This window comes from Saimiri boliviensis, chromosome Y (genome assembly GCF_048565385.1).
Source record: "Saimiri boliviensis isolate mSaiBol1 chromosome Y, mSaiBol1.pri, whole genome shotgun sequence".
Taxonomy (NCBI): Eukaryota; Metazoa; Chordata; class Mammalia; order Primates; family Cebidae; genus Saimiri; species Saimiri boliviensis.
The window spans coordinates 22,152,026-22,179,863 of record NC_133471.1 but is presented as its reverse complement, the minus strand read 5'-3'; the positions used below and the strand labels follow the sequence as shown (position 1 = coordinate 22,179,863).

Below are 27,838 nucleotides of genomic sequence, written 5' to 3'. Positions count from 1 at the left end.
GTGTTCCCTCGCGTGACGTGCTCCTCGGCGGGGCTGCCACACGAGGAACAGAAGAACAAGTACCCGCCGTGCGAAGGAGGGGAACGCTTGCGTAGAAACAGAAGACATGGTTCTCTTGTTTTAAATAAATAGTTAAACACGATTTGGGTCCTACAAGCATCTGGACTGCAGGTCTCAGCACTGGAGTGTCTCACCCGGGGCCCCGAGAGGACGCCATGATTCCCTCCCCTCCCCCGGGGATGGAGCCATGGAATCGGGTGCCGAAGGCTGGATCCCAGGGCGCCCCTTTTCTAGAACCTTCCCTGGCTGTCTACAGGCAGGATCCGGCTGGGAAAGAGACTGGCGTTTCTGGAAGGTCGGTGGTCCGCTCGGTTGAGGAGTCTACGTGGTGGTGTCGGTGCGTGTGTGCGTGTGTGCGCGCGTGTGCCGGCCGTGCCCTTAGATGACCTTCTTGAGCTCGTCGTACAGGACCAGCACGAAGGCGCCGCCCATGCCGCGCAGGACGTTGGACCACGCGCCCTTGAAGAAGGCCTTGCCCCCCTCGTCTCTGAAGATCTTCCGCCAGCAGTCGACGGTGCCCGTGTACATGATGTCAGCTGCAACGACAGGCAGTCAGGGCATCGCTGCACGTCCCGAGGGACGCAGACGCCACCGGGACCCCCACAGACACGTCACAGAAGGGACACCCCACACGGCCGAACCACACGTCTCTTTACACGGCGGGAAACTGAGGCCCTGGTTACCGAGCGCCCCCAGCTCAAGCCGTCCTGCTACGCCACGGTCTCCACGCGGCTTGACAGCGGACTTGAGGGCCCACCCCGGGCGCCCTCCGGCTCCACGCCCGCATCCAGGCAGAGACGGCAGGGGCAGGGGCGGCCATGTGACCTGCGCTCCTACGAGCTGGGGATCGGGAGACCGCTGCCTGGACCGCGAAATCTCAGAACCGTCACAAGCCGGTCATGCAGGAAAACGCTTCCACACCAACGGGTTACCGTAGGACGTGCCACTGCTAACAGACCCCAGGGAGCGCGTCCTTCGAGGGGTCCCGGCCTCTCACCGGCCCAGGCTCAGGAACTCCTGGCTCCCCCTCCCGCCCCCCCCCAGCCCACAGGGTACCTCCCACGGACACACGCCCAGGAGCCCTGGCTGCCCGTCCCACCCCCCAGCCCGCGTGGTACCTCCCACGGACACACGCCCAGGAGCCCTGGCTGCCCGTCCCGCCCCCCGAGCCCACACGGTACCTCCCACGGGCGCATGCCCAGGAGCCCTTGCTGCCCGTCCCACCCCCCGAGCCCGCGCGGTACCTCCCACGGGCGCACGCCCAGGAGCCCCGACTCCCCGTCCCGCCCCCTGAGCCCGCGTGGTACCTCCCACGGGCACACACTTAAGAGCCCCGGCTGCCACTCCCGCCCCCCGAGCCCGCGCGGTACCTCCTTTGCGGCCCGACTGCATCATCATGCGCCGGCGCACCGTGTCGAAGGGGTACGACACCACGCCGGCCACCGCCGTCACCGTCTGCGCGATCATCCAGCTCACCACGATGTGCGTGTTCTTGGGGTCGGGCAGCATGCCTGCGGGGGGCAGCGACACGTCACCTGCCGGCGCCTGCAGCACCCCCCGAGCTCTGCCGGGACCCCAAAGCCCCTCCACGCGCCTGCTCAGGCCGGCTGACGTCCACAGCATGCAGGGCCGGGGCAAGACGGTCCCAGAGGCCGGCGTGGGGCAGGACCCAGCCAAGATGTTTCTGCCACACTGGGGCAGCGATTTTGTCTGCAGGCCTGGGCCTGATCTTCTGACGGGTCACGGTGACTATGAGACTCACACCGTGTCCTCAAAATCCACACACTGAAGTCCCAACACCGCAGGACCTCAGACGGCAGGTGTCCTTGCACATACGGACTTCAAAGGAGGTCAGTCGGGCAGGCCGCGGTCCTATGGGGCTAGTTCCCTTCTAAAGGCAGATGAGGACTCGGACACACGCGCACACACACACGCGCACACACACGCGGACGACCTTCTCCCCGAGGACACGGGGAGAAGACGCTGAGCGAGGCCTCCGGAGCAGGCAGCTCTGCCCGCACGGCGATCCCGGACCTGCAGCCCCGGCCCCGCGCCGCCGCCCCACGTACCCTTGGCCGTGTCGTAGACGCCGAAGTAGGCGGCGCGGTAGATGATGATGCCCTGCACGGAGACGCTGAAGCCCTGGTACAGGCCGCGCACGCCGTCGGACTTGGTGATCTTCACCAGGCAGTCTCCCAGGCCGCGGAACTCGCGCTCCGTGCCCGACTTGCCCACGTCGGCGGCCAGGCGGGTTCTGGCGAAATCCAGGGGGTACACGAAGCAGAGGGAGGTGGCGCCGGCCGCCCCGCCGGAGGCCAGGTTGCCCGCAAAGTACCTCCAGAACTGCGTGTGCTTGTCCACGCCCCCCAGGAAGATCTGCTTGTACTTATCCTTGAAGGCGAAGTTGAGCGCTTGCGTGGGGAAGTAGCGGATGACGTTGGCCAGGTTGCCCCTCCAGAAGGACAGCACGCCCTGCTCCTTCGGGATGCGGACGATGCAGTCCACGATGCCCTTGTACTGCTTGTCGGCCGCGATCTGCTTGCTGGCGTGCTGGACCTGGGGTCGCACAGGGGGTTCGTGCATTCAGACCGGACCTGGGCCCAACCACCCGGAAACACCCCAGCTACCCATGGCACCCTTTTATTTTATTTATTTATTTTTTTTGAGACGAGCTTCTGCTCTCGTTGCCCAGGCTGGAGTGCAGTGGCACCATCTCACCTCACTGCAACCTCCACCTCCCAGGTTCAAGCGATTCTCCTGCCTCAGCGTCCTGAGTGGCTGGGGAGGTGCAGGGATTACAGGTGTGAGCCAAGCACCCAGCTACGGGGCATCCTGTTTACAAAATTACCTTGTGTTACCTGGAATAGTCTCAGGGAAAAAAAAAACAAAAAAGAAAAGTAGCCTGTGTCGCGGAGCGCGGTGCCTCACGCCTGTAATCCCAGCACTCTGGGAGGCCGAGGTGCGCGGACCACCTTGTGGGCATGAATGATAAACTGTCCTTGGGACTTTCACCTGGACAAGCCCCTTCTCTTCTTTCCTTCCTTTTTTTTTTCTTTTTTTTTTTTTTGAGACACAGTCTCACTCTGTTGCCAGGCTAGAGTGCAGTGGCGTGATCTCGGCTCACTACAATCTCTGCCTCTCAGTTCAACAAGCGATTCTCCTGCCTCAGCCTCCCGAGTAGCTGGGACTACAGGTGCCCACCACCATTCCCGGCTAATGTTTGTTATTTTCAGTAGAGACGGGATTCACCATGTTGGTCAGGCTGCTCTTGATCTCCTGACCTCAGGTGTTCCTCAGCCTCTTTAAAGTCTTGGGATTACCATTGTGAGTCACTGAACCGGTTTCTTTTTTTTAAAGAGACAGGGTCTCGTGTACCTCACAGCCTCCAAATGCTGCATTTTGTCAGCCTCCCACCCCAGTCTCCTGAGTACCTGGACCTACAGGGGCGCAACCATGAAACCTCACTAACTCAAAAAATGACTTCTAGAGATGGAGTGTTGCTGCATTGCCCAAGCTGGTCTGAAGCTTCCAAGGCTCAGGGGATCCTCCCTGCCCTCTCAAAGTGCTGGGACACCCCACCCAGCCATGCCTAAAAAATTTTCATGGCTGGGCGTGGTGACTTCCGCCTGTAATCCCGGCACTTTAGGAGGCTGAGGTGGGCGGATCACCTGTAGGTCAGGATAAAAGAGACCAGCCTGGCCAACATGGTGAGACCCCGTCTCTACTCAAAATACAAAAACTAGCTGGTTATAGTGGTGCACACCTGTCATCCCAGCTACTCGGGAGGCTGAGCCAGGAGAATCGCTTGAACCTGGACTACAAGCCCAAGAAACTCCCATCTCAAAAAGAAAAAAAAAAAAATTCTTTTTTACAAGTCAGGGTCTTGCTATGTTGTCCTGGCTGTTCTCAAACTCCTGGGCTCAAGTGATCCTCCCCGGGCCTCTCTGCTTTGTTAAGTCACAAAAAAATATTTTTTGAGATGGGGTGTTTCTCTGTTGCCCTGGCTGGCCTTAAGCCATCTTCCGCAGGCCTCCGAAAAGCGCTGGGATCGCGGGTGGGAGCCACCATGCTCAGACCACACCTGTCCTTAGAACCAAGCCTGTTTATACCAATCACCGACTCTCACTAGGAGTGCAGTTTACAACGGCATCCTTAACAGCAATGTCCCTAACCATGATGCTAGTTTATTTATTTATTATTTTTTGAGACGTAGCCTGACCCTGTTGCCCAGGCTGGAGCACAGTGGTGTGACCTCTGCCCACCGCAACCTCCCCCTCCCAGGTTCAAGCGATTCTCCTGCCTCAGCCTCCCCAGTAGCTGGGACTACACATAACCGCCACCACGCCCTGCTAATATTTTTAAAATCTGTGATAGATACGCGCTTTCACCACGTTGTCCAGGGTGGCCTTGAACCCCTGACCTCGTGATCCACCTGCCTCAGCCTACCAAAGTGCTGGGATTAGAGGTGTGAGCCACCGCTCCCGGCCCCATTATGCCACTTTTAGTAACACTTGAAGGTTTTATTAACGCTTGGGAGCCAGAGATTAAAAAAAAAAAAAAAAAAAAAAAAAACAACATTGCTCTGCATGAAAATTGCGCGACAGAGCTAGGAAGGGGTTAAGAACCAGCAGTAACCACACCCTGGCTACTGCAGGACACCTGAGGGCAGGCTCGCTGCCCCGTTGGCCTTAGAATTGCCCTTCTCGGAGGAGGGTGCAGAGCAGACGCTGGCCAGGCAGCGGCCGGCAGCGGTGGTCCCAGCCCCGCCAATCTGCAGGATGACAAGTTCAAGGTCAAGGCCCGCTCGCCGCAGGTTCACGTTCACGCGCCTAGCCCACCGCGCATGCGCCGTGCGTCCCGCGCCTGAGTCCCCCGCCCGCCGGGCGCAGAGCGCACGCCTGGACTTCCCGGCCGCGGCCCGACCGCGCACGCGCGAGGTCCCCACCCCTGCGGCAACCATCACGTGACGCGGGCCCGGGAAGCCGGCGGCGCGTGAACAAAGCACCCGCGGCCTTCCACTTCCGGCGCCTGCCTGCAAGGCCAGCTGACCGCGACCCGCCCGGCCCGGCCACCCGGTTCCCGTCCCCTCGCCGCGGGGAGGCCGCGCCCGCGCCCGCGTGTCCGCACCTGCAGCAGAAGCTTGACCCGCTCGATCGGGGCCACGGCCGTCTTGGAGATGGCGGCGGCGATGCCTCCGGCCAGGAAGTCCTTGGCGAAGGAGATGGCCTGTTCCGTCATGGTGGCGGGGCGGGCAGCGGAGCGGTCGGACAGCCGGAGAGCGGGCGCGGAGAGTGAAGGGAGGGTGCCGCTGGATCAGCCCTGCCGCCGCCGGGACCGAAAGGACGGGGTTGCTAGCGCGCAGCCGCTAAGGCGCCGACGCCACGCCCACTTCCCCGCCCCGCGCCCCCGCGCGCCACGCTCATTGGCTGCGTCGCCAGGCCACGCCCCTTCGTCCGCCTGCGTGCCTCGCCCTCGAGGGCTGCCGGGTACCGCGCCGCGCCCCGCCCCGCGCACTAGCGCACGGCGACGATTGGCTGAGCTCCCCGGCGACGCCCCGCCACGCACCGCGAGGTATGCCGGGAGCCCGGCCCCGCCCATGCGCCGTAAGGGCCGGGGTGGGGTTGTGGGGGCGTCCGCGGCAATCTTGACCTTGTGAAGGTCACGGCGTTGCCAGGGCCCGAGTGGCCGGGCGGGCGTCTGCAGAGTCAGGAGCTCATCCAGATCGAGGTGCCTTCCGACAGCGACGTCCGCTTTCTCCCGGAGGCCGCGGCGAGTCCGCCGGGACGCGCGACACGTGGTGCCCCGATCCCCGACCTTTGACCCCTGACCCCCAGGCGGCTGCGACACCCCCCCCCACCCCGTTCGCCGTCTCCAGGGTGGCGCGTCGGGAGACCCTGCCGCGGCTCGGTCCGGCCGCCGACCCGGGACCCGGCGACCGGCGGGTGCGAGGATGGGTCCCTAGGCCTCTGACCTTTGACCCCACGGTGCCCTCCGCGCCCGGCCTGGGGGTTCCCGGGCCGCGCCCACGTGCCCGGGGCAGCCGCCGTCTCCCCGTGTCTGCCCGGCGGGGTGTGCGGCGGAGCGTCCGCGTTCCCGGTGTCCCCATCCGTCTTCCTCCCTCCCCCGCAGCCCCCCCTCCTCCCCCCCCTCCCCCTCCTCCCCCCCCTCCCCTCCTTTCTCTTTCTCCCCTGGTTTTCTTTTCGGCTCCCTCCTTCTTTCCTCCGTCCGTCCTGTCCTCTATTTTTGTTTTCTTTTTTTTTTTTTTTAGAGACGGCGTTTCACCACCGTGTAGGCCAGGCTGGTCTCGAACTGCTGACCTGGGTGACGCTTTCCTCTCTGCGTCTTCGCTTTTTCTCCCTCTTTCCATCTCTCCCTCGCGCCTTTTCTTCCTCCGTCTCCTTTTCGTCTTTCTTTCATTTCCTATCTCCTTCATTTCTTTCTTTTTTTTTAAGATTTCACCATGTTGGTCAGGCTGGTCTTGAACTGCCGACGTCAGGTGATCCCCCCGCCTTGGGCTCCGAAGTGCTCGGTGAACCCTGAGCGCAGCGTCGCCGGGAGCCCTGCCTGAGGCCTGTCCCGACCTCTGCGGAGGGCGCTGGGGGCCGGGGCTGCGGGCTGCCGCCGGCTCTGGGTGCTGCATCGGGGAGACGCTGGCCGAGAAGTCACTGAGCTTGTCATCCCGGCACTTTGGGAGGCCGAGGGAGGCGGGCGGGTCACGAGATCGAGACCATCCTGGCCAACACGGTGAGACCCGGTGTCTACTGAAAAAATACAAAAATCAGCTGGGCATGGTGGCGCTCACCTGTAGTCCCAGCTACTGGGGAGACTGAGGCAGAACTGCTTGAGCCCGGGAAGCGGAGGTTGCAGTGACCCAAGATCGTGCCACTGCACTCCAGCCTGGGCGCCTGAGCAAGACGGTCTCCAAAAAAAAAAAAAAAAAAAAAAAAAAAAGTCACTGAGCCATGGAAAGGTCTGACCTCCGGTGGAGACCAAGCGCATTCCTGACGCTCTGCCAGAGCACCATGTTGGACAGGGTCCCCCTAGGACCTGGACCGAGCCAGGCTCCCTGCAGGGGCCCTGGCATAGGGCACAGAGGCCGGGCGGGGGTGGGGAGTTGGCTGAGGCCCGAGTCTCTGCCCCTGGTCATTTCCAGGCAGCGCCCAGGGAGCCGGAGCTGCTGTTTCCAGGTGAGGCTGGTTCCCCGCAGGTGCCCTGGCCGGGGCTGCAGGCCTGCGCCCTGGAACCTGCTGTGCCAAGTCTGCAAAGCCTGTCTTAGAAGAGAGAAGTTTCCTTCTGTGCGGGTGGGGATCGCTAACAGTGTCCAGGGGCTGAGACGGCCGGGGCTGTGCTGTCTGCGGGCTCTGCTCAAGCGCGGCTCAGAGCCACGACGCTGCCTGGGTGCTTGGACATTGCACCCAGGATGCGCTCGGCAGATGCTTCTGGAATGGATGAATGAATTGCTAACTGGGGTGAATGAATGCATGAATTGCTCTCTGGGATGAAAAGGAATCACTAACTGGGATGCATGAATGAATGGCTAACTGGCGTGACTATGAATGAATGAATCGCTAAGTGAGATGAATGAATGGCTAACTTGAATGAATGAAAGAATCGGTAACGGGGATGAGAGTGAATTGCTAACTAGATTGAATGAATTGCTAAATAGAAGTGATGGATGAATGAACGCTAACTAGGAGAGATCGATGAATTAATGAATCACTAACTGGCATGACTGAATTGCTAAAAGGGAGGAATGAGTGAGTTGCTAACTGGGATGAATAAATGAATTGCTACTGGGGTGACTGAACCGCTACCTGGATTAATGAATGAATTGCTAACTGGGAGGCATGCATGCATGAATGAATGGCTAACGGATGAATGAATGAATCACTAACAGGAGGGGCGGATGAATTAATGGCTAACTGGAGTGAATGAACGAACCGGTACCTGGGATGAATGAGTGAGTTGCTAACTGGGAGCAATGAATGCATCGCTAACTGGGAGGGAGGAATGAGTGAATGAATGAGTGGTCGCTAATCGGGGCTGCCCGTGGACTTAGCCTTGGATACTCGTGCGTTTTCCCTTCGTATCTGGGAGGTAACACCACACGCTCCGTGAGCCTCAACAGCGCCTGACCTGGGAGGTCTCTGGGGCCACCTGCTCCCGAACGCGGGGACACGGCCTCCCTGGAAAAGGAGGGTCCAGGCGGGCCTGGCACGCAGGGATTGGGAATGGGAGACGCCACCTGCTGCGGAGTGGGGGCAGGGCTGTGTGTGTCACCGCCCTTCCCCTCCGAGGGCAGACGAATGAGCCCCCACCCGCCTGCCGGGCACCCGGCCACGAGGTCCCTTCTCTGCCAGCCTCTGAGGAAATGACCCGTGGGCTTCAGAGATCACAGCTGCCTGATCTCTTAGGTGCCCTCGTGGAATCTGTCCTGACAGCCCCTTGCGGGGCAGAAAAGTGTGTGGGTTCATAAAGACGCAGAGGTGGTTTCTATGTTTCTTGTTTTTTTGAGATGGAGTCTCGCTCTGTTGCCCAACCTGGACTGCAGTGACGTGATCTCGGCTCACGGCACTCTCTGCCTTCTGGGTTCAAGCCTCCCCCGAAGAACCAGAATTACAGGTTTCTGCCACCACGCTTGGCTGATTTTTGTCTTTTTAGGAGAGACAGGGTTTCGCCACGTTGCCCACGCTGGTCTCGAACTCGTGACCTCAGAGCATCCGACCACCTCAGCCTACCCAAGTGCTGGGATTACAGGCGTGAGCCACTGTGCCCGGCCAGAATCTCTGTGCTGATATATTTGAGACGTTATCTGGGTGTCTAACCCCTTGCGACTGTTTTCTACAGGAGACGTACGCCGGCGGGAAACGTCTTTAAGCGCAGGGGGCCTATTTCAAGTTCCTGGATGGACACGTGGCTGTGGTTTTTTTTCTTTTTTTTTTTTAAGACGCGGTTTCACCACGTTGCTCTGGCTGGTCTTGAACCCCAGACCTCAGGTGATCCGCCCGCCTTGCCTCCAAAGTGCTTGGATGACAGGCGTGAGCTTCAGTTGTCACACATGGGCTCGGTAACCCCCAAGTCAAGCCGCTCCCCTTACAGTCGCCTGACGTCACGAAAAGAATGTGTACGTTGTTTCTGTGCTTTAAGGAGACAGGGAAGACAGGCCCAGGGAGGCGGCTCCCAGGGCTGTGGGAGGCCGAGGTGGGCGCTCACTGAGGTCGGGAGTTTGAGACCAGCCTGGCCAACGCGGTGAAACCCCATGTGTAGTAAAAATACAGACAAGAGCCCGGTGTGGTGGCACACGCCTGTCATCCCAGCGACTCGGGAGGCTGAGGCAGGACCATCGCTTGAACCCGGGCGGCGGAGGGTGCGGTGAGCCCCGATCCTGTCACTGCGCTCCAGCCTGGGCGTCACCTCAAAATAAAAAAGGCGCGTCTCAGCCCCGCGGCCGGGGCCACAGGGAGTCCCACTGAGGAGCGAGGGCAGCACGTCCGGGCAGGTGGAAGCTGCCGGACACCGGCCGCCCCACGGCCCCTGGGCGTTCAGGGGTGAGCGGCGGCGAGGCCATCTTGTCCCGTGGAGGAAACACCCTGGAAACCGTGGGGAAGATGCAGGCAGGAGGGCAGAGGCGGGCCGCGGGGAGGCAGGAGAAAGCCCTGTGCCCACCGCCCGCCCCGGGGTCCACGCCGGCCGCTCTGCAAGGCCGCTGGCTCCCAGGATGTCTCCTGGGCTGAAGGGTCGCCCCCGGCTTCCCTCCGTTCCCTCCTCCCCAGACGCAGCCTCTTCCCTCAGGGACACCCCCCACCCCCAGAGGAGCCACACACACGCTTTCACCTTCTTTATTCACCAAGACGGCACGTTCCTGTGGGGCTTTGCTGGGGCGGCCGGGCATGGCGCGGCCCCTGCAGCCTGCAGGAGGGTGGCCCTATCATGAGCACGCTGCCTGGGCCTCAGGGAGCCACTCTGGTGGCCAGCATGGCATCCAGGATGCCGCGCAGGTGTGCCACCTGCACCTGGCGGAAGCCGTGTGGCTCCAGCAAGCGCCGATACTCGCTCGGGCTCCGCTCCCGGCCCCCCGTCTGCACCAGCATGTTCAGCGACTGCATCAGGCCGACCCGCGCCTCCCTCTTCTCCTCGTCCAGGAGCATCTCCACCAGCAGCAGGCCGGCCCCTGCGGGGAGAGCAGAGAGCTGGAGTCCTGGCCAGCCAGGCAGCCTTCCGTCAGGGGCCAGCAGGGCACACAGCGGGCCACCAGACGTCAGAACAGTGAACACAGGCTGCCGAGAAGCCCTGCCCGGGAGACCCACGCAACTAGGGGAGCGGAGAGAGACGGGGACTCCATGCAGGGCGGACAGATAAGATCGAGAGGTGGCGGGCTGGCTGGATGCATCGCCAGGGCCTCTTCCCATTCTCCTGGATGGAAGGATGGATGGATGGAGGGATGGATGGATGGTGGATGAGGGGTAGAGAGGTTGGTAGAAAGATGCGTGGATGGTGGATGGATGGATGGATGAGTGAACAGATGGTGGATAATACATAGGTGGGTGGGTTGATGGATGGATGGGTAAGGATGGAGGGGTGAATACATGGTAGATGATGAATGGATGGATGCATGGGTGAGGATGGAGGGGTGGATAGCTGGTAGATGATGGATGGATGCATGGGTCAGAAGGATGCAGTGGTGAATAGATGATGGACGGATGGATGGAGGGGTGAATAGCTGGTAGGTGATGGGTACAAGGACGGATGGATAGATAGGCTAGAGGACGATGGATAGGTAATAAGTGAGGGACAGAAGACAGATAAGTGACAGATGATCGCTACAAGGTCAGACACGGTGGCTCACGCCTGCCATGGTAGCATTTCGGGAGGCTAAGGCGGGAGGCTGGTTTGAGCCCAGGAGTTTCAAACCCACCTGAGCAACTTAGTGAGAGAGACCCTGTCTCCGTTTTATTTATTTTTTTTTTAAAGAGGATGACAGATGCTAGATGTATAAAGAGAGACAGAGACGGGGTGGGGAGAGGGAGGAAGAGACAGAGATGAGGAAGGAGAGCAGGAGGCGGAAAGATGAGAAACAAACACATTGATGATAAATGTGACACAGAAAAACAGGAGGAGAGAGAGGAAGAAAGTAAGTCAGGGTGCACTGGGTCACGTCTTTAACCCCAGTGCTTTGGGCGGCTGAGGCGGGAGGATCGCTTGAGCCCAGGAGTTTGAGAGTAGCCTGGGCAACGTAGCAAGACCCCATCTCTACAAAAAACAAAAATGTTTTAAACTACCAGGGCCTGGTGACATAGGTCTGTACTCTCAGCGACTCGGGAGGCTGAGGTGGGAGCATTGCTTGAACTCAGGAGGTGAAGGCGGGAGGGAGTTATGATGACAGACGGTCCTCCAGGCTGGGTGACAGAGCGAGACTCCCATCACCACAAAAAAAGTTTTCTTTTTGAGACGGAGTCTCGTTCTGTCGCCCGGGCTGGAGTACGGTGGCGAGACCTCAGCGCACTGCAACCTCTGCTCCCGGATTCAAGCCAATTCTCCTGCCTCGGCCTCCCTGGGATTACAGGCTCCCCCCACCACCCCCAGCTAATTTTTTATATTTTTAGTGAAGACGCGGTTTTACCGTGTTAGCCAGGATGGTCTCGATCTCCTGATCTCGTGATGCACCCGACTCGGCTTCCCAAAGTGCTGGGGTTACAGGCGTGAGCCACGGCCCCAGGCCACAAAAAAACTTTTTTTCTTTGAAACGAAGTCTTGCTCTTGTCACCCAGGCTGGGATGCAGTGGTGTGACCTCAGGTGACTGTAACCTCCGTCTCCTGGGTCAGGTGATTCTCCTGCCTCAGCCTCTTGAGTAGCTGGGACTACCGGTGCCCGCCACCACGTCCGGCTACTTTTTTTTTTTTTTTTTTGTATTTTTTTGTAGAGACTGGGTTTCACCATGCTGGCCAGGCTGGTCTCGAACTCCCGACCTCAGGCGACTCCCCCCACTTTGTCCTCCCAAAGTGCTGGGATTACCGGTGTGAATCACGGTGCCCAGCCACACACACACACACAAAAACGTTTTTAAAAATTAGCTAGGGGCCGGGCGCGGTGGCTCACGCCTGTCATCCCAGCACTTTGGGAGGCCGAGGCGGGTGGATCACGAGGTCAAGAGATCGAGACCATCCCAGTCAACATGGTGAAACCCCGTCTCTACTAAAAATAGGAAAAATTAGCCGGGCATGGTGGCACGTGCCTGTAATCCCAGCTACTCAGGAGGCTGAGGCAGGAGAATTGCCTGAACCCAGGAGGCGGAGGTTGCGGTGAGCCGAGATCGCGCCATTGCACTCCAGCCTGGGTAACAAGAGCGAAACTCCGTCTCAAAAAAAAAAAAAAAAAATTAGCTAGGCGTGGTGATGCATGGGTGGAGTCCCAGCTACTCCGGAGGCTGAGGTGGGGAGAGCTTGTCTGAAAAAAATACGTAAGCAGATAGATACGGCTGGGCGCAGTGGCTCACGCCTGTAATCCGAGCACTTTGGGAGGCGGAGGTAGGTGGGTCACCTGAGGTCGGGAGTTTGAGACCAGCCTGGCCAACGTGGTGAAAACCTCTCTAAAAGAAGAAAAACAAACAAACAAACAAAAAGGCAAACATTAGCCGGGTGTGGTGGCTCACGCCTGTTATCCCGGCTCTTTGGGAAGCTGAGGCAGGCAGATCACGAGGTCAGCAATTCCAGGTCAGCCTGGGTAGCACGGTGAAACCTTATCCATACTAAAAATACAACTAGCCCGGCGGGATGGCGCAGGCCTGAGATCCCAGCAGTTGAGGAGGCTGAGGCGGGAGAACTGCTGGGACCCGGGAGGCGGAGGCTGCAGTGAGCCGAGATCGCACCACTGCACCCCAGCCGGGGTGACAGAGCGAGACGCCGTCTCAAGAAAAACGGAGAGTCATCGATACACAGAGAGAGAGACGGGGGTGGAGGCCCCTGAGCAGCTGAGCCTGTGGGGAGTCCGTTTCAACCCCCACGAAGGGAGGCTCCGGCCCTGGCTGTGTTAGGCTCATCAAGCGTTTTCTCTGCAAATATTAGAGGCATTTTCACTGCAGCTGCAACGTTCAGCTCTGAGTCCAGGAACGGAGCCCGAGCGCCTGCGAGATTCCCTCAGGGCCGGCTCGCGTCCCTGTGGACATCTGAGGCGTGGACGTCGCCGGACCCCTGAGCTTGGGGCTCCTGCAGCCCCACCCGCTCCAGGAGCAGCCTGGGTGCTCGGCGAGACACGTGGTGTGAAGGCTTTGAGCTGAGATGCTGTGTGGGTGCCCGTGCGGAAACACGTTCGTCACAGCGGACCCTCGACTAACATGGATTTACACTGCAGGGTCCACGGATGCAGGGGTTTCCCTGTGTCGGCAACCCCGAGACGGCAGGACCCACGCCCGCTTCGTCCTCCTCCGCAGCCTCCTCAACGGGAAGACGGCCACAATGGAGATGTTTGAGGCCGGGCGCGGTGGCTCACAGCACTTTGGGAGGCTGAGGCGGGTGGGTCACGAGGTCAGGAGTTCGAGACCAGCCCGGCCAACGTGATGAAACCCCGTCTCTACTAAAAATTCACAAATTGCCTGGGCGTGGTGGCGCGTCCCTGAAATCCCAGCTACTCGGGAGGCTGAGGCTGGAGCATCGCTTGAACCCGGGAGGCGGAGGTTGCGGTGAGCTGGGATCCTGCCACTGTATTCCAGCCCGGGAGACAGAGCAGGACTCCATCTCGAAAATAAATCAATAAATAAAAGACGTTTGCGATGACCCACTTCCACTTCACGAATACTAAACAAACTTTGTCTTCCTTAGGATTTTTCTTTCCCGCAGACGGAGCCTCGCTCTGTCGCCCGGGCTGGAGTGCGGTGGCGTGGTCTCTGCTCACTGCAACCTCCGCCTCCCGGGTTCTAGAGATCCTCCTGCCTCGGCCTCCCAAGTAGCTGGGACTACAGGCTCTCGCCATCACACCTGGCGAACTTTTTTCAGTAGACGGCATTTTGCCACGTAGGCCAGGCTGGTCTTGAACTCCTGACCTCGGGTGATGCACCCACGTTGACCTCCGAAAGCGATGTGTGTGTGCGCGCGGCTGGCTCAGACGAACAGGTAGCTCGGCAGGCTTTGGCTTTTTTTGTGATACGGTCACACTCCTTCGCCGAGGCTGCACTGCACGGGCACGGGCACAGGTCTCTGCAGCCTCAAGCTCCCAGGGTGAAGCCAGCGTCCCACCTTGGCCTCCCCCCGTGTGGGGACGACGGGCCTACACTGGCCCACTTCACTTTGAGATTTTTTCGATTTTTAATTTTTGAGATGGAGTTTTGCTCTTGGTGCCCAGGCTGGCCTGCGGCGGCGCCATCTCGACTCACTGCAGCCTCCGCCTCCCGGGTTCAGGCGATCCTCCTGCCTCAGCCTCCTGAGCTGCTGGTATTACAGGCTTCCGCCATCACGCCCGGCTCATTTTGTATTTTTAGTAGAGACGGGGTTTCATCATGTTGGCCGGGCTGGTCTCGAACTCCTGACCTCAGGAGATCCGCCCGCCTCGGCCTCCCAAAGTGCTGGGTGACAGGTGTGAGCCACCGCGCCTGGCCTCCTGTGGAAACTTGAACCAGAAACGCGACGCGCTCACGAACGCGAACCTGACGACGGTTTCTCACCTGGCTTGCACCTCTGGGCGATGCTGCCGAGTATCTGGTGGACCTTCTCATCCGCCCAGTCGTGCAGGATCTGGCAGAGCACGTACAGGTCTGCGGGGGGGAGGGGGTCCCGGAAAAAGTCACCTGGTTTCAAGACAGAAGGTGATGCGTCCGTCAGGTGTGGGACAGGTATCCTTTTTTTTTTTTTTTTTGATGGGAGTCTCGCTCTGTTGCCCAGGCTGGAGTGCCGTGGCGTGATCTTGGCTCAGTGCAACCTCCGCCTCCCGGGTTCAAGCGACTCTCCTGTGTCACCCTCCTGAGTACCTGGGATTACAGGCGCCCGCCACCACGCCCGGCTAACTTCTTTCAGAATAGATGGAGTTTCACCGTGTTGACCACACTGGTCGCAAACTCCTGACCCTCTGGTCCACCCGCCTCGGCCTCACAAAGTGCTGGGATGACACGGGTGAGTCACAAAGCCATCATGCTGTCACAGATGCTGGGACAGCCACCCGTGTCCCAAATCAGGCAGGGAGAAGCGACAGGCGTGGGTGGGATTGGGTGTCCCCGGGGAATATCCCCGTGGGGACTTGAACGGAGCGCCGTGAAGAGCTGCTTAGTGACGTCCCACCCGGGTGATTTGACTCCGGCAGGGAAAAGGTCAGCCGTGGTGGCTCAGCCCTGTGACCTCCGCACCTTGGGATCGTCTCACGTCAGGTGTTCGAGACCAGCCTGGGCAGCATGGCGAAACCCCGCATCTAATCGCCACTAAAAATAGCAGTCAGCCGGGCGTGCTGGCGGGTGCCTGACGTTCTAGCTACTCGGGAAGTGGAGGCAGAACAAGTGCCTGAACCCGGGAGGCGCAGGTTGCAGGGGGCCTACACTGCCCCACTGCACTCCCGCCTGGCTGACAAAAAAATCGCAATAAAAAAACGGCAGGAAATTCAGGGCTGTCGCCCGGGCAACGCAGGCAGGGTCAGCATGAAGCGCCTTCTCTGTCTGCCAGGGGGAGTCCGGTTTTCGCGGGCAATTCCGCGATTCAGGCGCGCGGGGAGGGCTGCGTGCAGGGGGTGTATGCAGCCGCACGGCGCTCTGTAACTGTGCAAATAACAAGACGGTCTGCTGCAGTGCAGTGAACGGTCTCCGTTGCATTGGAGGCCGGGCGCGGTGGCTCACGCCTGTCATCCCAGCACGTTGGGAGGCCCAGGTGGGTGGATCACCTGCGCTCAGGGGTTCGACACCCGCCCGGCCAACGCGGTGAAACCCCGTCTCTGCTAAAAAAGCAGAACCTCGCTGGGTGTGGTGGTGTGTGCTGTCATCCCAGCGACCCGGGAGGCTGAGGCGGGACGATCGCTTGCACCCTGGAAGTGGAGGTTGCAGCGAGCCGAGACGGCGGCACTGCGCTCCAGCCCGGGCGGCAGAGGGAGACGCCGTCTCAAAATCAAGAAGAAAACCAGATACTTGGACGCAGTGGCTCACGCCTGTATTCCCCGTATTTTCGGAGGCCGAGCTGGGTGGCTCACCTGAGGTCAGGAGTTCAAGACCAGCCTGGCCGACATGGTGAAACCCCATCTCTACTAAAAATACAAAATATTACCTAGGGGCCTGTAGTTCCAGCTGCTCGGGAAGATGAGGCAAGAGAATCGTTCGAACCTGGGAGGTGGAGGTTGCGGTGAGCCGAGATTGCACCATGTGACTTAAGCCTGGGTGACAGAGCAAGAGTCTGTCTCAAAAAATAAAACAAGTAAAATAAACTTTAGCATTTCTGTTTCTCCTGCAGGACGAGCTGTCGGGTGATTGTGTTGTGTGTGTGTTTTGCGATGGAGACTCACTCTGTTGCCCAGGCTGGAGTGCAGTGGCGTGATCTCGGCTCACTGCAACCTCCAAGTCCCGGGTTCAAGCGATCCTCCTGCCTCAGCCTCCCAAGTAGGTGGGATCACAGGTGCGTGCCACCACGCCCGGCTCATTTTTGTATTTTTAGTAGAGACGGCGTTTCATCGTGTTGGCCGGGCTGGTCTCGAACTCCCGACCTCAGGTGATCCACCTGCCTCAGCCTCCCAAAGTGCTGGGATCACCGGTGTGAGCCACGGCGCCCGGCCAGTTGTGTTTCTTTAAAAAGTAGAAAGCTACCCAGAAACCTTGGGGGGAAGAGGGGCATGGAGGTGCCCGCAGGCCTGGCCGTCGTCGGACACTGGCGAGTTACAGAGCATGAGGCGTCTCCGCTCCACCCGTGCCTCTGTGGCCGCCACCTGGAAGTTCTCCTCTCAGTCTAACCTGGGGCCGTCCCGTCGCAGCTGTTGCGTGGTTTCCTTCCGTGGCCTCGGTGCCGTGGACGCCTGTGGTCATGGAGGCCAGCTGCTCCCCACCTCCCGTCCCTCCTGACTGCCTGGACCCAGGACAGCTTCACACAGACACCCAGCTGCTGGTTCTTTTGTCTGTGTTTTCTAGGATGATGATGATGTTCTTTACTGGAGATGGAGTTTCCCTCTTGCTGCCCAAGCTGGAGAGCAGTGGTCCGATCTCGGCTCACCACGACCTCCACCTCCCTCCCGGGTTCAAGTGATTCTCCGCCTCAGCCTCCCGAGTAGCCGGGATTTCAGGTGGTGGCCGCTAAGCCTGGCTGATTTCTTTCTATTTTTAGTAGAGACGGGTGTTGATCATCTTGGCCAGGCTGGTTTTGAACTCCAGACCTCGTGATCCACCCGCCTCGGCCTCCCAAAGTGCTGGGATGAGACGGTGACCCACTGCGCCCGGCGTGTTTATCATCATTATTAGTGTGTCATTTATTTATTGTCTTCGAGATGGAGTTTCGCTCTTGTTGCCCAGGCTGGAGAGCAGTGGTCCGATCTCAGCTCACCGCGACCTCCGCCTCCCTGGTTCAAGTGATTCTCCTGCCTCAGCCTCCCGAGTAGCTGGGATTTCAGGCGCCCGCCACCACCCCTGGCTAATTTTTTTGTATTCTTATTTTTAAGATGGGGTTTCACCATGTTGCTCAGGCTGGTCTTGAACTCCCGACCTCAGGTGATTCGCCCGCCTCAGCCTCCCAAAGGAATGGGATGGCAGGCGTGAGCCACCGCACCTGGCTACGTGTACCTGTTTAGAGATGCGCTCGTGTCTGTGTGTACCCACACACACCCATCCACAGGCATACCCACGGACGCAGACAGACACACAGGCATGCACACGTATACCCACACACAGGCACCGACGCACACAGTCACAGACACACATGCAAACACACGCCACAAACAGGCACCCACTGACACGCACGGACACGCACAGATACACCCACACAGGCACATGCAGACGCAGACACATGCCCAGATGGTCGCACACAGACACGGACACACAGAGACTCGCTGACAGGCACCCACACGCAGACAGGTGCAGGCACACAAACACACAGACATGCACACAGATGCAGACACACAGGCGCACACACACACACACAGAGCAGTCACATATGCACAGACACCCACAGACACACACCATGTATACAGACGCAGACACACACACAGGCACACACACACACACACACACACAGAGCAGTCACATATGCACAGACACCCACAGACACACACCATGCACACAGACGCAGACACACACACACAGCGCAGCCGTCCCATATACAGACATTCACAGACACACACCATGCACACAGACGCAGACACACACACAGGCACACACACACACACACATATGCAGCAGTCACACATGCTCACACACCATGCACACAGACGCAGACACAGACACACAGCGCAGCCGTCCCATATACAGACATTCACAGACACACAGCATGCACACAGACGCAGACACACACACAGGCACACACACACACACATATGCAGCAGTCACACATGCTCACACACCATGCACACAGACGCAGACACACACACACAGCGCAGCCGTCCCATATACAGACATTCACAGACACACACCATGCACACAGCCGCAGACACACACACAGGCACACACACACACACATATGCAGCAGTCACACATGCTCACACATCATGCACACAGACGCAGACACACACACACAGCGCAGCCGTCCCATATACAGACATTCACAGACACACACCATGCACACAGACGCAGACACACACACAGGCACACACACACACACGTAGCAGTCACACATGCTCACACACCATGCACACTGACACAGACACACACACAGACAGACACACACACACATAGAAGAGCAGTCACATATGGACAGAGACCCACAGACACACAACATGCACACAGACGCAGACACACACACAGGCACACACACACACGTAGCAGTCACACATGCTCACACACCATGCACACTGACACACACACACAGGCACACACACACAGCGCAGCCATCACATACGCACAGACACCCACAGACACAGGCACACAGACATGCACACATACACCCGCAGAGATGCATGCACACACACAGACACCCTCACAGACACATACGCAACCACCAGACACCACAGAGACACGCCAGGCACACACACGTGTGCAGACGCAGACACAGACACACAGAGACAGTCTCACGGACAGACACAGGTCGTACCACAGAGACACACGCACGCACACAAACACGCACACACACCACACACACGAGCACATGCCACAGAGACACGCACACACGCAGAAACACAGACACACAAGCACAGCAGAGTCAGCTACGCACACACACGCAGAGACGCACCCCGCAGACAGGCTCACGCGGAAACACGCGTGCACACACGCAGCCCCGCGTGCCCTCTGGAAGGCGGGCAGGCAGCGGGGCAAACGCGAGAAGCCTCACCGGCGGCGAATCGGATCTGAGCCGCCTGCGGCCCGGCGGGGCGGAAGTGTGCGGCCAGCTCGATGACTTCGGGGAGGTCGAACACGGTCACCTGCAGACGCGGGTACTCCCGGGCCAGCTCCTGGGCCAGCGCGCCCGTGCAGCCTGCGGGGGAGCAAACACGTGCTGTGCGGCCGGGTCCTCCCGGCGCCGGCGGAACCCTGACGACCCTCCAACGCTCAAGCAAGGAGAAGTCACGTTCACGCGATGGCCGGTGCCACAGCAGCCATTCTGGGGCACGTGTGGGCACACAGACTTGCAGGGAAATCCTTCCGGCCCAGCGGTGGGGGTCGGTCCTCCTCCCTTCTCCTTCCTGCCGTGGGGGTGCCGACACCATGGCCGGGCGCAGTGCCTCACGCCTGCCATCCCAGCACTTTGGGAGGCCGAGGCGGGTGGATCACAAAGTCGAGACATCGAGGCCAGCCTGCCCAAAAATCAGCCTGTCGTGGTGGCGGGTGCCTGGGATCCCAGCTACTCGGGAGGCTGAGGCAGGACAATGGCTTGAACCCGGGAGGTGGAGGTAGCACTGAGCCGAGATCACACCACGGCAGTCCAGCCTGGGCGACAGAGCGAGACTCAGCCTCCGCCTCCCGGGTTCCGCGATTCTCCTGCCTCCGCCTCCCGAGTTGCCAGGATTACAGGCACCTGCCACCACGCCCGGCTGATTTTTATATTTTTAGTAGACACGGGGTTGCTCCATGTTGACCAGGATGGTCTCGAACTCCCGACCTCAACTGATCCTCCCGCCCCGGCCTCCCAAAGGGATGACAGGCCTGAGCTGCCGCGCCCGGCTAATGCCTGCAGCTTCATAAAGACAAAGGCACGCGCGGAGTCCTGGCGGGGTTGGGGGGGGGTCGTACCCACCTCCCACGTCGCAGGCGGAGGAGAAGCCAGACAGGTCGAAGGCGGCGGGCACGTGCCGCGCAGACAGCTTGGTCAGGCCGTGCATGGCTCGCATGAACTGCAGCCGCGCCTCGGGGCTCCGGTAGAGCACGTCCTGGAACAGAGCGGGGGCTCAGGGGCGCCAGGGCGCACGGGCCGGGGGCTCGCCCAGCCTGTCCCCAGGCGGAAAACACGCAGGCCCCGGCGCCTGGGCTGCAGAGGGGGCTTCGCGGCACAGCGGCGTGGGGCACCCTTCTGTGGCAAGGCTGGGGACAGTGGACCCCCAAGTGGGGGGCGATCTCCTTGGAATGACTGCGTCCACACCACGGCCTGACCTCCTACTACCATCCGAGTTTCCCAGACAAGGAGGCTTTTCACCCTGGAGGCTCCGGGCCAGCCACGGACATCTCAGCGTGGAAAACCCGGGACAGGGAAGCAGAGCGGGGTCCTCCCAGACAGAGAGTAGGGTCCCGATAGCTGCCCCAGGTCCCATGCTGGCACCCACCCCGGCCACAGAGGAACCCGGGTCAGGCCTGGGCACAGCTGCCTTCACGGCTCCCAGCCTGGACTTGCCTTGTGGCCCTGGGGCAAGGAAGCCCTGCCCAGCCTGCTCCTGAGCCTGGCTCCTGGGGGCAGCCCCTCCACCCTGGCTCCCCAAATCCCTCGGGGCCTCCGCGGCTCTCCCCGGGCGGGCGGCAGCCACGGGGTCAGGACATCTCGGGCTGGATGCTCACTCGGGCTCGGGGCCCGTCTGCACCTGTCCGCTTCTCTCTCCACCGCTGGCTTCTGTCTCTGCCTCTGTGTCCCTCTATGTGTCTCTGTCTCTGTTCTCCTATCTCTCCGTCTCCTTCTGTCTCTCTGCCTCTGTCTCTGTCCCTCCAAGCCTCCCTGTCTCTGCCTCCCTGTCTGTCGCTCCGCTTTTGACAGACACAGGAACACAGAGAGACAGAGGATCTACAGCCTGTCTGCAGGGGAGCACGATCTCAGCTCACCGCAACCTCCGCCTCCCGGGTTCAAGCGATTCTCCAGCCTCAGCCTCCCGAATAGGTGGAATCACAGGCGCCTGCCACCACGCCGGGCTGATTCGTTGTATTTTTGGTAGAGGTGGGGTTTCACCGTGTTGGCCAGGCCGGTCTCTAACTCCTGACCTCAGGTGATCATCCCACCTTGGTCTCTCATGCCACCATGCCCGTCCTAATCAATCTTTAATTGTTTTTATAGAGACGGGGTCTCACTGTGTTGGCCAGGCTGGTGTCTAACTCCTGGGCTCAAACCAGCCTCCCAACTTGGCCTCCAAAAGTGCAGGGATTACAGGTGTCAGTTCCGACGTACGGCCTCCAGACCCCTTTCTGGGAGGACGTTCTGGTTTCTTATTTATTTTTTTTCAGATGAAGTTTTGCTGTTGTGCCCCAGACCGAAGTACAGTGGCGTGATCTCGGCTCACTACAACCTCCGCCTCCCGGGTTCAAGCGATTCTCCCGCCTCGGCCTCCTGGGTCGCTGGAATTACAGGCGCCCACCACCACGCCCGGGTAATTTTTTGTATTTTTAGCCAAGACAGGGTTTCACTGTGTTGGTCGGGCTGGTGTTGAACTCCTGACCTCGTGATCCACCCACCTCAGCCCCTCCCAAAGTACTGGGATTGCAGACGGGAGCCCCCGCGCCCGGCCACTGGCGATTCTGTTTTCAGCTGCCGCGGCGTGACAGTGCAGCGGAGCTACCTGGGACCTGTTGTGGAGGTGAGCGAGGGCACAGCCACAGCACCGAGGCTTCGGGATCTGCCAGCCTGGAGGCCGACGGAGCCAGCCGCCCGCGCCGCCGTGCGCACCAATGTGCCTCGGCAGGACGCACGCCCGGCGGGAAGGCTCGCCCTACCTGGAATACATCTCCCGCCGTCTCTCCCAGCAGGCTGACGTTCTGGTTGGTTCCGTCTCGGACGGCGACCTCCAGGTGCGTAAAGAGGTTCCAGGTGACCTCGCTGCTGTACGCGACATAGCCGTGCAGAGAGTAGGCACCGTCCGACACCAGGTAGACGTCTGCTGCCTCTGTGTTACTGTACCCTGAAGAAACAGGATGCTGTGTGACCTCAGAGCAAGAAAGCCCGAGGAGGCCGGCTGCGGGGGCTCGGGCGGTCACCCAGCACTGTGGGAGGCCAAGGCGGGCAGATCACGAGGTCGGGAGTTGGAGACCACCCTGACCAACATGGAGAAACCCCGTCTCCACTAAAAATAACAAAAATTAGCCGGGCATGGTGGCAGGCGCCTCACATGCCAGGTACTCGGGAGGCGGAGGCAGGAGAATCACTTGAACCCGGGAGGTAGAGGTTGCAGTGAGTGGAGATCATGCCACTGCCCTCCAGCCCGGGCGACAGAGTAAGACTCCGTCTAAACAATAAATAAGTCGATCTCCTAGGTTACATCCTAGGGGTTCTGTTGCTGTGGAGCACCCTGAGTGATACAGGGAAGTTCTTCCTTCCACCCACTTCATGCGCAGGTCAGCTGTCCGCAGACGCAGCCCCAAGCTCCGTGCCAGGATGCCCCTCCCACAGAATGAGAGGCTGGAGGGCAGAGGATCCGTCAGTGGAGACCCGTACATGTAAACAGACGGCCTGGCACCCCTCTGGTTCTGCGGGGTCAGAAGCGGCCCTGGGTTCACGTGGACCAGGAAAGGTGACCGTTTCTGGGGCAGCCCATGCAGACCACACCTGCTCCTAGAGGGCCAGTGCACAAAGCCTTTCTCCATATTCATCTGATTTCCCTCCTTCCCTCCCTCCCTCCCTTCTCTCTCTCTCTCTCTTTTCTGACAGTGTTTGGCTCTTGTTGCCCACGCTAGAGTGCAGTGGCACGATCTTGGCTCACTGCAACCTTCCCCTCCTGCATGCAAGTGATTCTGCCTCAGCCTCCCAAGTACCTGGGACTACAGGCACGTGCCACCACCCCTGGCTAATTTCGTATTGTTAGTAGAGATGGAGTTTTGTCATGTTGGTCAGGCTGGTCTCGAACTCCTGATACCACGTAATCCACCCAGCTCGGCTTCCGAAAGTGCTGGGATTACAGGCGTGAGCCATCATGATTTTCAGGACGTGAGAATGGCAGTGAACTCCTCTAGCTGGGAAAACGTTTGGCTTCCTACGCTCCAGACTCTTAACGATATAGTCATGGGTCTCTGTGGCAAGGGCGCAGCCTCGGGGGCCTCCACTTCTGCATGTTTTGTGTCCTCATCTGCTCGGGCGTCATCTGTCCTCATGCCCTTCCCAAGCTACTCGAGGACGTGGCCATGTGCCCTCTGTTCTAGCATCGTGCTGAAGGGTTCTGTTCAATTCAGAAAACACATCATCCATCCATCCATCCACCCACTCATCCACCCACCCATGCGCTTACAGACACACCCACCCATCAGCCAATGCACCCATCCATCCATTCCCCACCCATCCACCCACCTACCCACCCACCCACTCATCCATCCATTCCCCCACCCAACTACCAATCCACTGATAACATGTATTTATTCTCCCTCCCATGCACCCAGCCATCCACCCAGCCATTCATCCATCCACCCACCCACCTATCCACCCATCCATCCATCCATGCATCCAATTATGCACTGTCCCACCCATGCATCCATCCATCCATCCATCCGTCCATCCAATTATGCACTGTCCCACCCACCCATCCATCCATCCATCCATCCATCCAATTATGCACCATCCCACCCATCCATCCATCCACCCATGCATCCATCCATCCATCCATATCCATCCATTCCCCCACCCATCCAATCACCCATCCACCTATCCACCCATCCAATTATGCACCCTGCCATCCATCCATCCAGCCACCCACCCACTCACCCATCCATTCCCTCACACAACTACCCATCCACCGATCCACTGATACATCTATTCATCCACCCTCTCATCCATCCATCCGTTCACCCACCCTCCCAATCACCCATCCATCCACCATCCATCCATCCATGCACCCACCCTCCCAATCACCCATCCATCCATCCACCATCCACGCACTCATCCATCCATTCCATCACCCAACAACCCATCCACCAATCCACTGATACATCTGTTCATCCACCCTCTCACCCATCCACCATCCATCCATCCATTCACCCAGCCTCCCTCCCAATCACTCATCCATCCCTCCATCCATCCACCCATCCATGCACCCACCCTCCCAATCACCCATCCATCCATCCATCTGTTCACCCACCGTCCCTCCCAATCACCCATCCATCCATCCACCATCCACGCACTCATCCATCCATTCCATCACCCAACAACCCATCCACCAATCCACTGATATATCTATTCATCCACCCTCTCATCCATCCACCATCCATCCATCCATCTACCCAGCCTCCCTCCCAATCACTCATCCATCCCTCCATCCATCCACCCATCCATGCACCCACCCTCCCAATCACCCATCCATCCATCCGTTCACCCACCCTCCCTCCCAATCACTCATCCATGCATCCACCTACCCACCCACTCATCCATCCATTCCCTCACCCAACCCATCCACCGATCCACTGATTTATCTATTCATCCACCCTGTCATCCATCCATGCATCCACTCATCCACCCACCCACCCACCGACCCATCCATCCATCCAGCCACCCATCCATGCACCCATCCACCGATTCAGCAATCCAACCATTCTCTATCCACCCTCCCATTTATCTATCCATCCATTTACCCATGCACCCACCCATTCACTGATCTACCCATCCATCCACCTTCCTATCCATCCATTTATTCAGCTACCATCATCTATCCATCCATCCATCCATCCATCCATCCATCCATGTATATATCTATCAGCTCTACTTGTCATCTATGTACCTATCCCTATCATCCGTCTGTATCGAAGCATCTATGCATCTATCTGTCTAACCACCCATCCACGTTATCTGTCTATAAACATAAGCAAGCAACCAGACGTGTCTCTGTCCCAGTGCTGGGTTCTTTGTCGGGAGGACACCGACTGATCCACCCCCTTGGAGACCAGACCCTATAGGAACCTGCATTTCTCCCGCGTCCTCGCAGCCCTGCTGTTCCCTCTCTCTCATCCACCCTCTGCTTCTCATCCTTGCGGGAATAGCAGCCATCCTGAGGGCAGAGAGGGGACAGAAGGTCTGGCCCCCCTTCCTCACCCTGGAGCCTGGGCTCCAGGTCACCGTCCCACCGTGACTGACTTCCACCTGCCGAGATTCTCAGGGTGAAACCCCAAGTCAGAGTCTCGTTACCTTGCTCCGACTTCTCCAGGAGCCGCAGGGCTGCGCAGGCGTCCAGAAGCCTCTCCGTGCCGCACACAGAGGCATCCACTTTGGGGGCAATGTCCGCGGCCTTCTGGGGAGCTCCGTCTTTTAACAGATCGAACACCTTCAGCTTGCAGGCGGTGAACAGGGCCTGCCCGTTAAACACAGGTGCGGGAGGGCTCAGTGAGTCACCGCCCACGCCCTTTTTCCTCCCACACACCGTCCACGAGACCGTGGAGACCAACGGTGTCAAAAGCGTTTCCAGTGCGCGCCGAGCTTTCTCTGAGACAGAGCACTCGGGATCTACAGGATCGAGTCCCCAGCTACAGCAAGGCGTGAAAGCACGTCAACGAATGTCACCTGGGAAAAGCAGCCCACGGGAGGAAAATCAGCATGCTACACGTATGGGCCAAGTCCAACACCCGTGCGTTGAACCCCTAATCCCCCGGGGACCTCAGGATGGGACTCTACTTGTAGGCAGGTTTTTTTTAATTTTAAAAAAAATATATATATTTTTTTTTAGACAGAATCTCGCTCTGTGGCCCAAGCTGGACTGCAATGGCATGATCTCAGCTCACCGCAACCTCCACCTCCCAGGCTCAAGCGATTCTCCTGACCCAGCCTCCTGAGTAGCTGGGACTACAGGCGCGCGCCACCACACCCGGCTAATGTTTGTGTTAGCAGAGACGGGGTTTCACCACGTTGGCCAGGATGGTCTCGAACTCCTGACCTCAGGTGATCTGCCCACCTCAGCCTCCCAAAGTGCTGGGGTGACAGGTGTGAGCCACTGCGCCGGGCCTGTAAGCATGGTTTCAAAGAGATGATGAAGGTAAAAAGAGGTCATTTGGGTGGACCAGATCCAGTGTGACTCTGGGGTGCTTATAGGAAGAGGAGGTGAGGACACACACACACAGACACACACAGACACACACACAGGGACGACGCAGTGAGGACAAGGGAGGAGACGGCACCTCACAGCCCAGGAGAGAGGCCTCAGGGGCAGCCAGCCCTGCCCACACCTGGATCTCAGACCTCCCGCCTCCAGGACTCTGGGGGAATCAACATCTGCTGTTCAAAAACCTCCCAGTGGCTTATAAATTATAATATATAATTATAAATTACGTAATTTGTATCTCTTCTTCTTACAAGGACCTCTGTCCTATTGGATTTGGTCCGCTCACATGACCTCACTTTACCTTAATTATACATTATGTGATTATATATAAATATATTATTAGTTACATAATTATATATTTAACATATATTCTAATATATTAATTACATAATTATAAGTTACATAATCACATATTTATAAATTATATAAATATACATAATTATGTTATATAATCGTATATTTATATAATCATAATTACTAAATTATATAAATTATGTGAATTATATAACCAAATCATGTATTACATAAATTATGACTTGTATACATTATACAAGTCATATAATTATATAACTTACTATATAATTATACTGTTATATAAATTATATAATCGTTACATAATTACATAAACTATATAACTTGTTATATAATTATGTAACTTATGTTATATAACTTACATGTTATATAAGTTATATAATATATAACTTGTGTTATAGTTTGTTATAATTACATAAACTATATAACTTGTTATGTAATTACAACATATATTTGTTTATATAATTATATAACTTATGTAATATTTGTTATATGACTTATATTTATGTAATATAACTTGTTATAATTATATAACATGTTACATAGTTTATGTAATATAAATTAAATGTTATATAATCACATAAACTATAACTTATGTTATATAGTTATATATAGTTATAACTTATAAGTTATATAGTTTATGTAATTATGTAACTATTATGTTATATAATCATGTAAGTTATATAGTTTATGTAATTATGTAACTATTGTTATATAATCATATAACATGTAAGTTATATGATTATATAACATTTATATAATTCATCTTATATAATTTATGTAATTATATAATGTGATTATAATCATACAATTGTATAATAAATTATAACTATATATTTTAAATTATAATTTATTTGTTCTTCTTAAATAAGGATTTCTAATTTGATAATTTAAATACATAATTTCATAATACACTCGTCAGGATGACTTCATTCATCAGCCACCCGGTAT

General features: G+C 57.6%; 2 protein-coding genes across 3 annotated transcripts in view; both read right to left on the bottom strand.

Moving 5' to 3' along the window:
- Positions 1-92: 92 nt before the first annotated feature.
- Positions 93-5,466, bottom strand: SLC25A6 (solute carrier family 25 member 6). The gene is made up of 4 exons (XM_039475566.2): positions 5,188-5,466; positions 2,130-2,616; positions 1,431-1,571; positions 93-596 (listed from the first exon to the last, which is right to left on the bottom strand). Exons 1-4 carry the CDS (start codon positions 5,296-5,298, stop codon positions 439-441), a joined length of 897 nt encoding a protein of 298 aa, XP_039331500.1. The 5' UTR covers positions 5,299-5,466; the 3' UTR covers positions 93-438.
- A 4,417-nt stretch (positions 5,467-9,883) lies between these two features.
- ASMTL (acetylserotonin O-methyltransferase like) overlaps positions 9,884-27,838 on the bottom strand; it is a 49,422-nt gene continuing 31,467 nt past the window's right edge. For both annotated transcript variants that reach the window (XM_074392418.1, XM_074392419.1), the window contains 6 exons: positions 25,669-25,831; positions 22,281-22,465; positions 20,389-20,521; positions 19,486-19,629; positions 14,715-14,837; positions 9,884-10,231 (listed from right to left, as the gene is read on the bottom strand). In XM_074392418.1, coding sequence (XP_074248519.1) covers positions 10,011-10,231; positions 14,715-14,837; positions 19,486-19,629; positions 20,389-20,521; positions 22,281-22,465; positions 25,669-25,831 — 969 coding nt within the window. In that variant the 3' untranslated portion in view covers positions 9,884-10,010. The remainder of the gene's footprint in view (positions 10,232-14,714; positions 14,838-19,485; positions 19,630-20,388; positions 20,522-22,280; positions 22,466-25,668; positions 25,832-27,838) is intronic.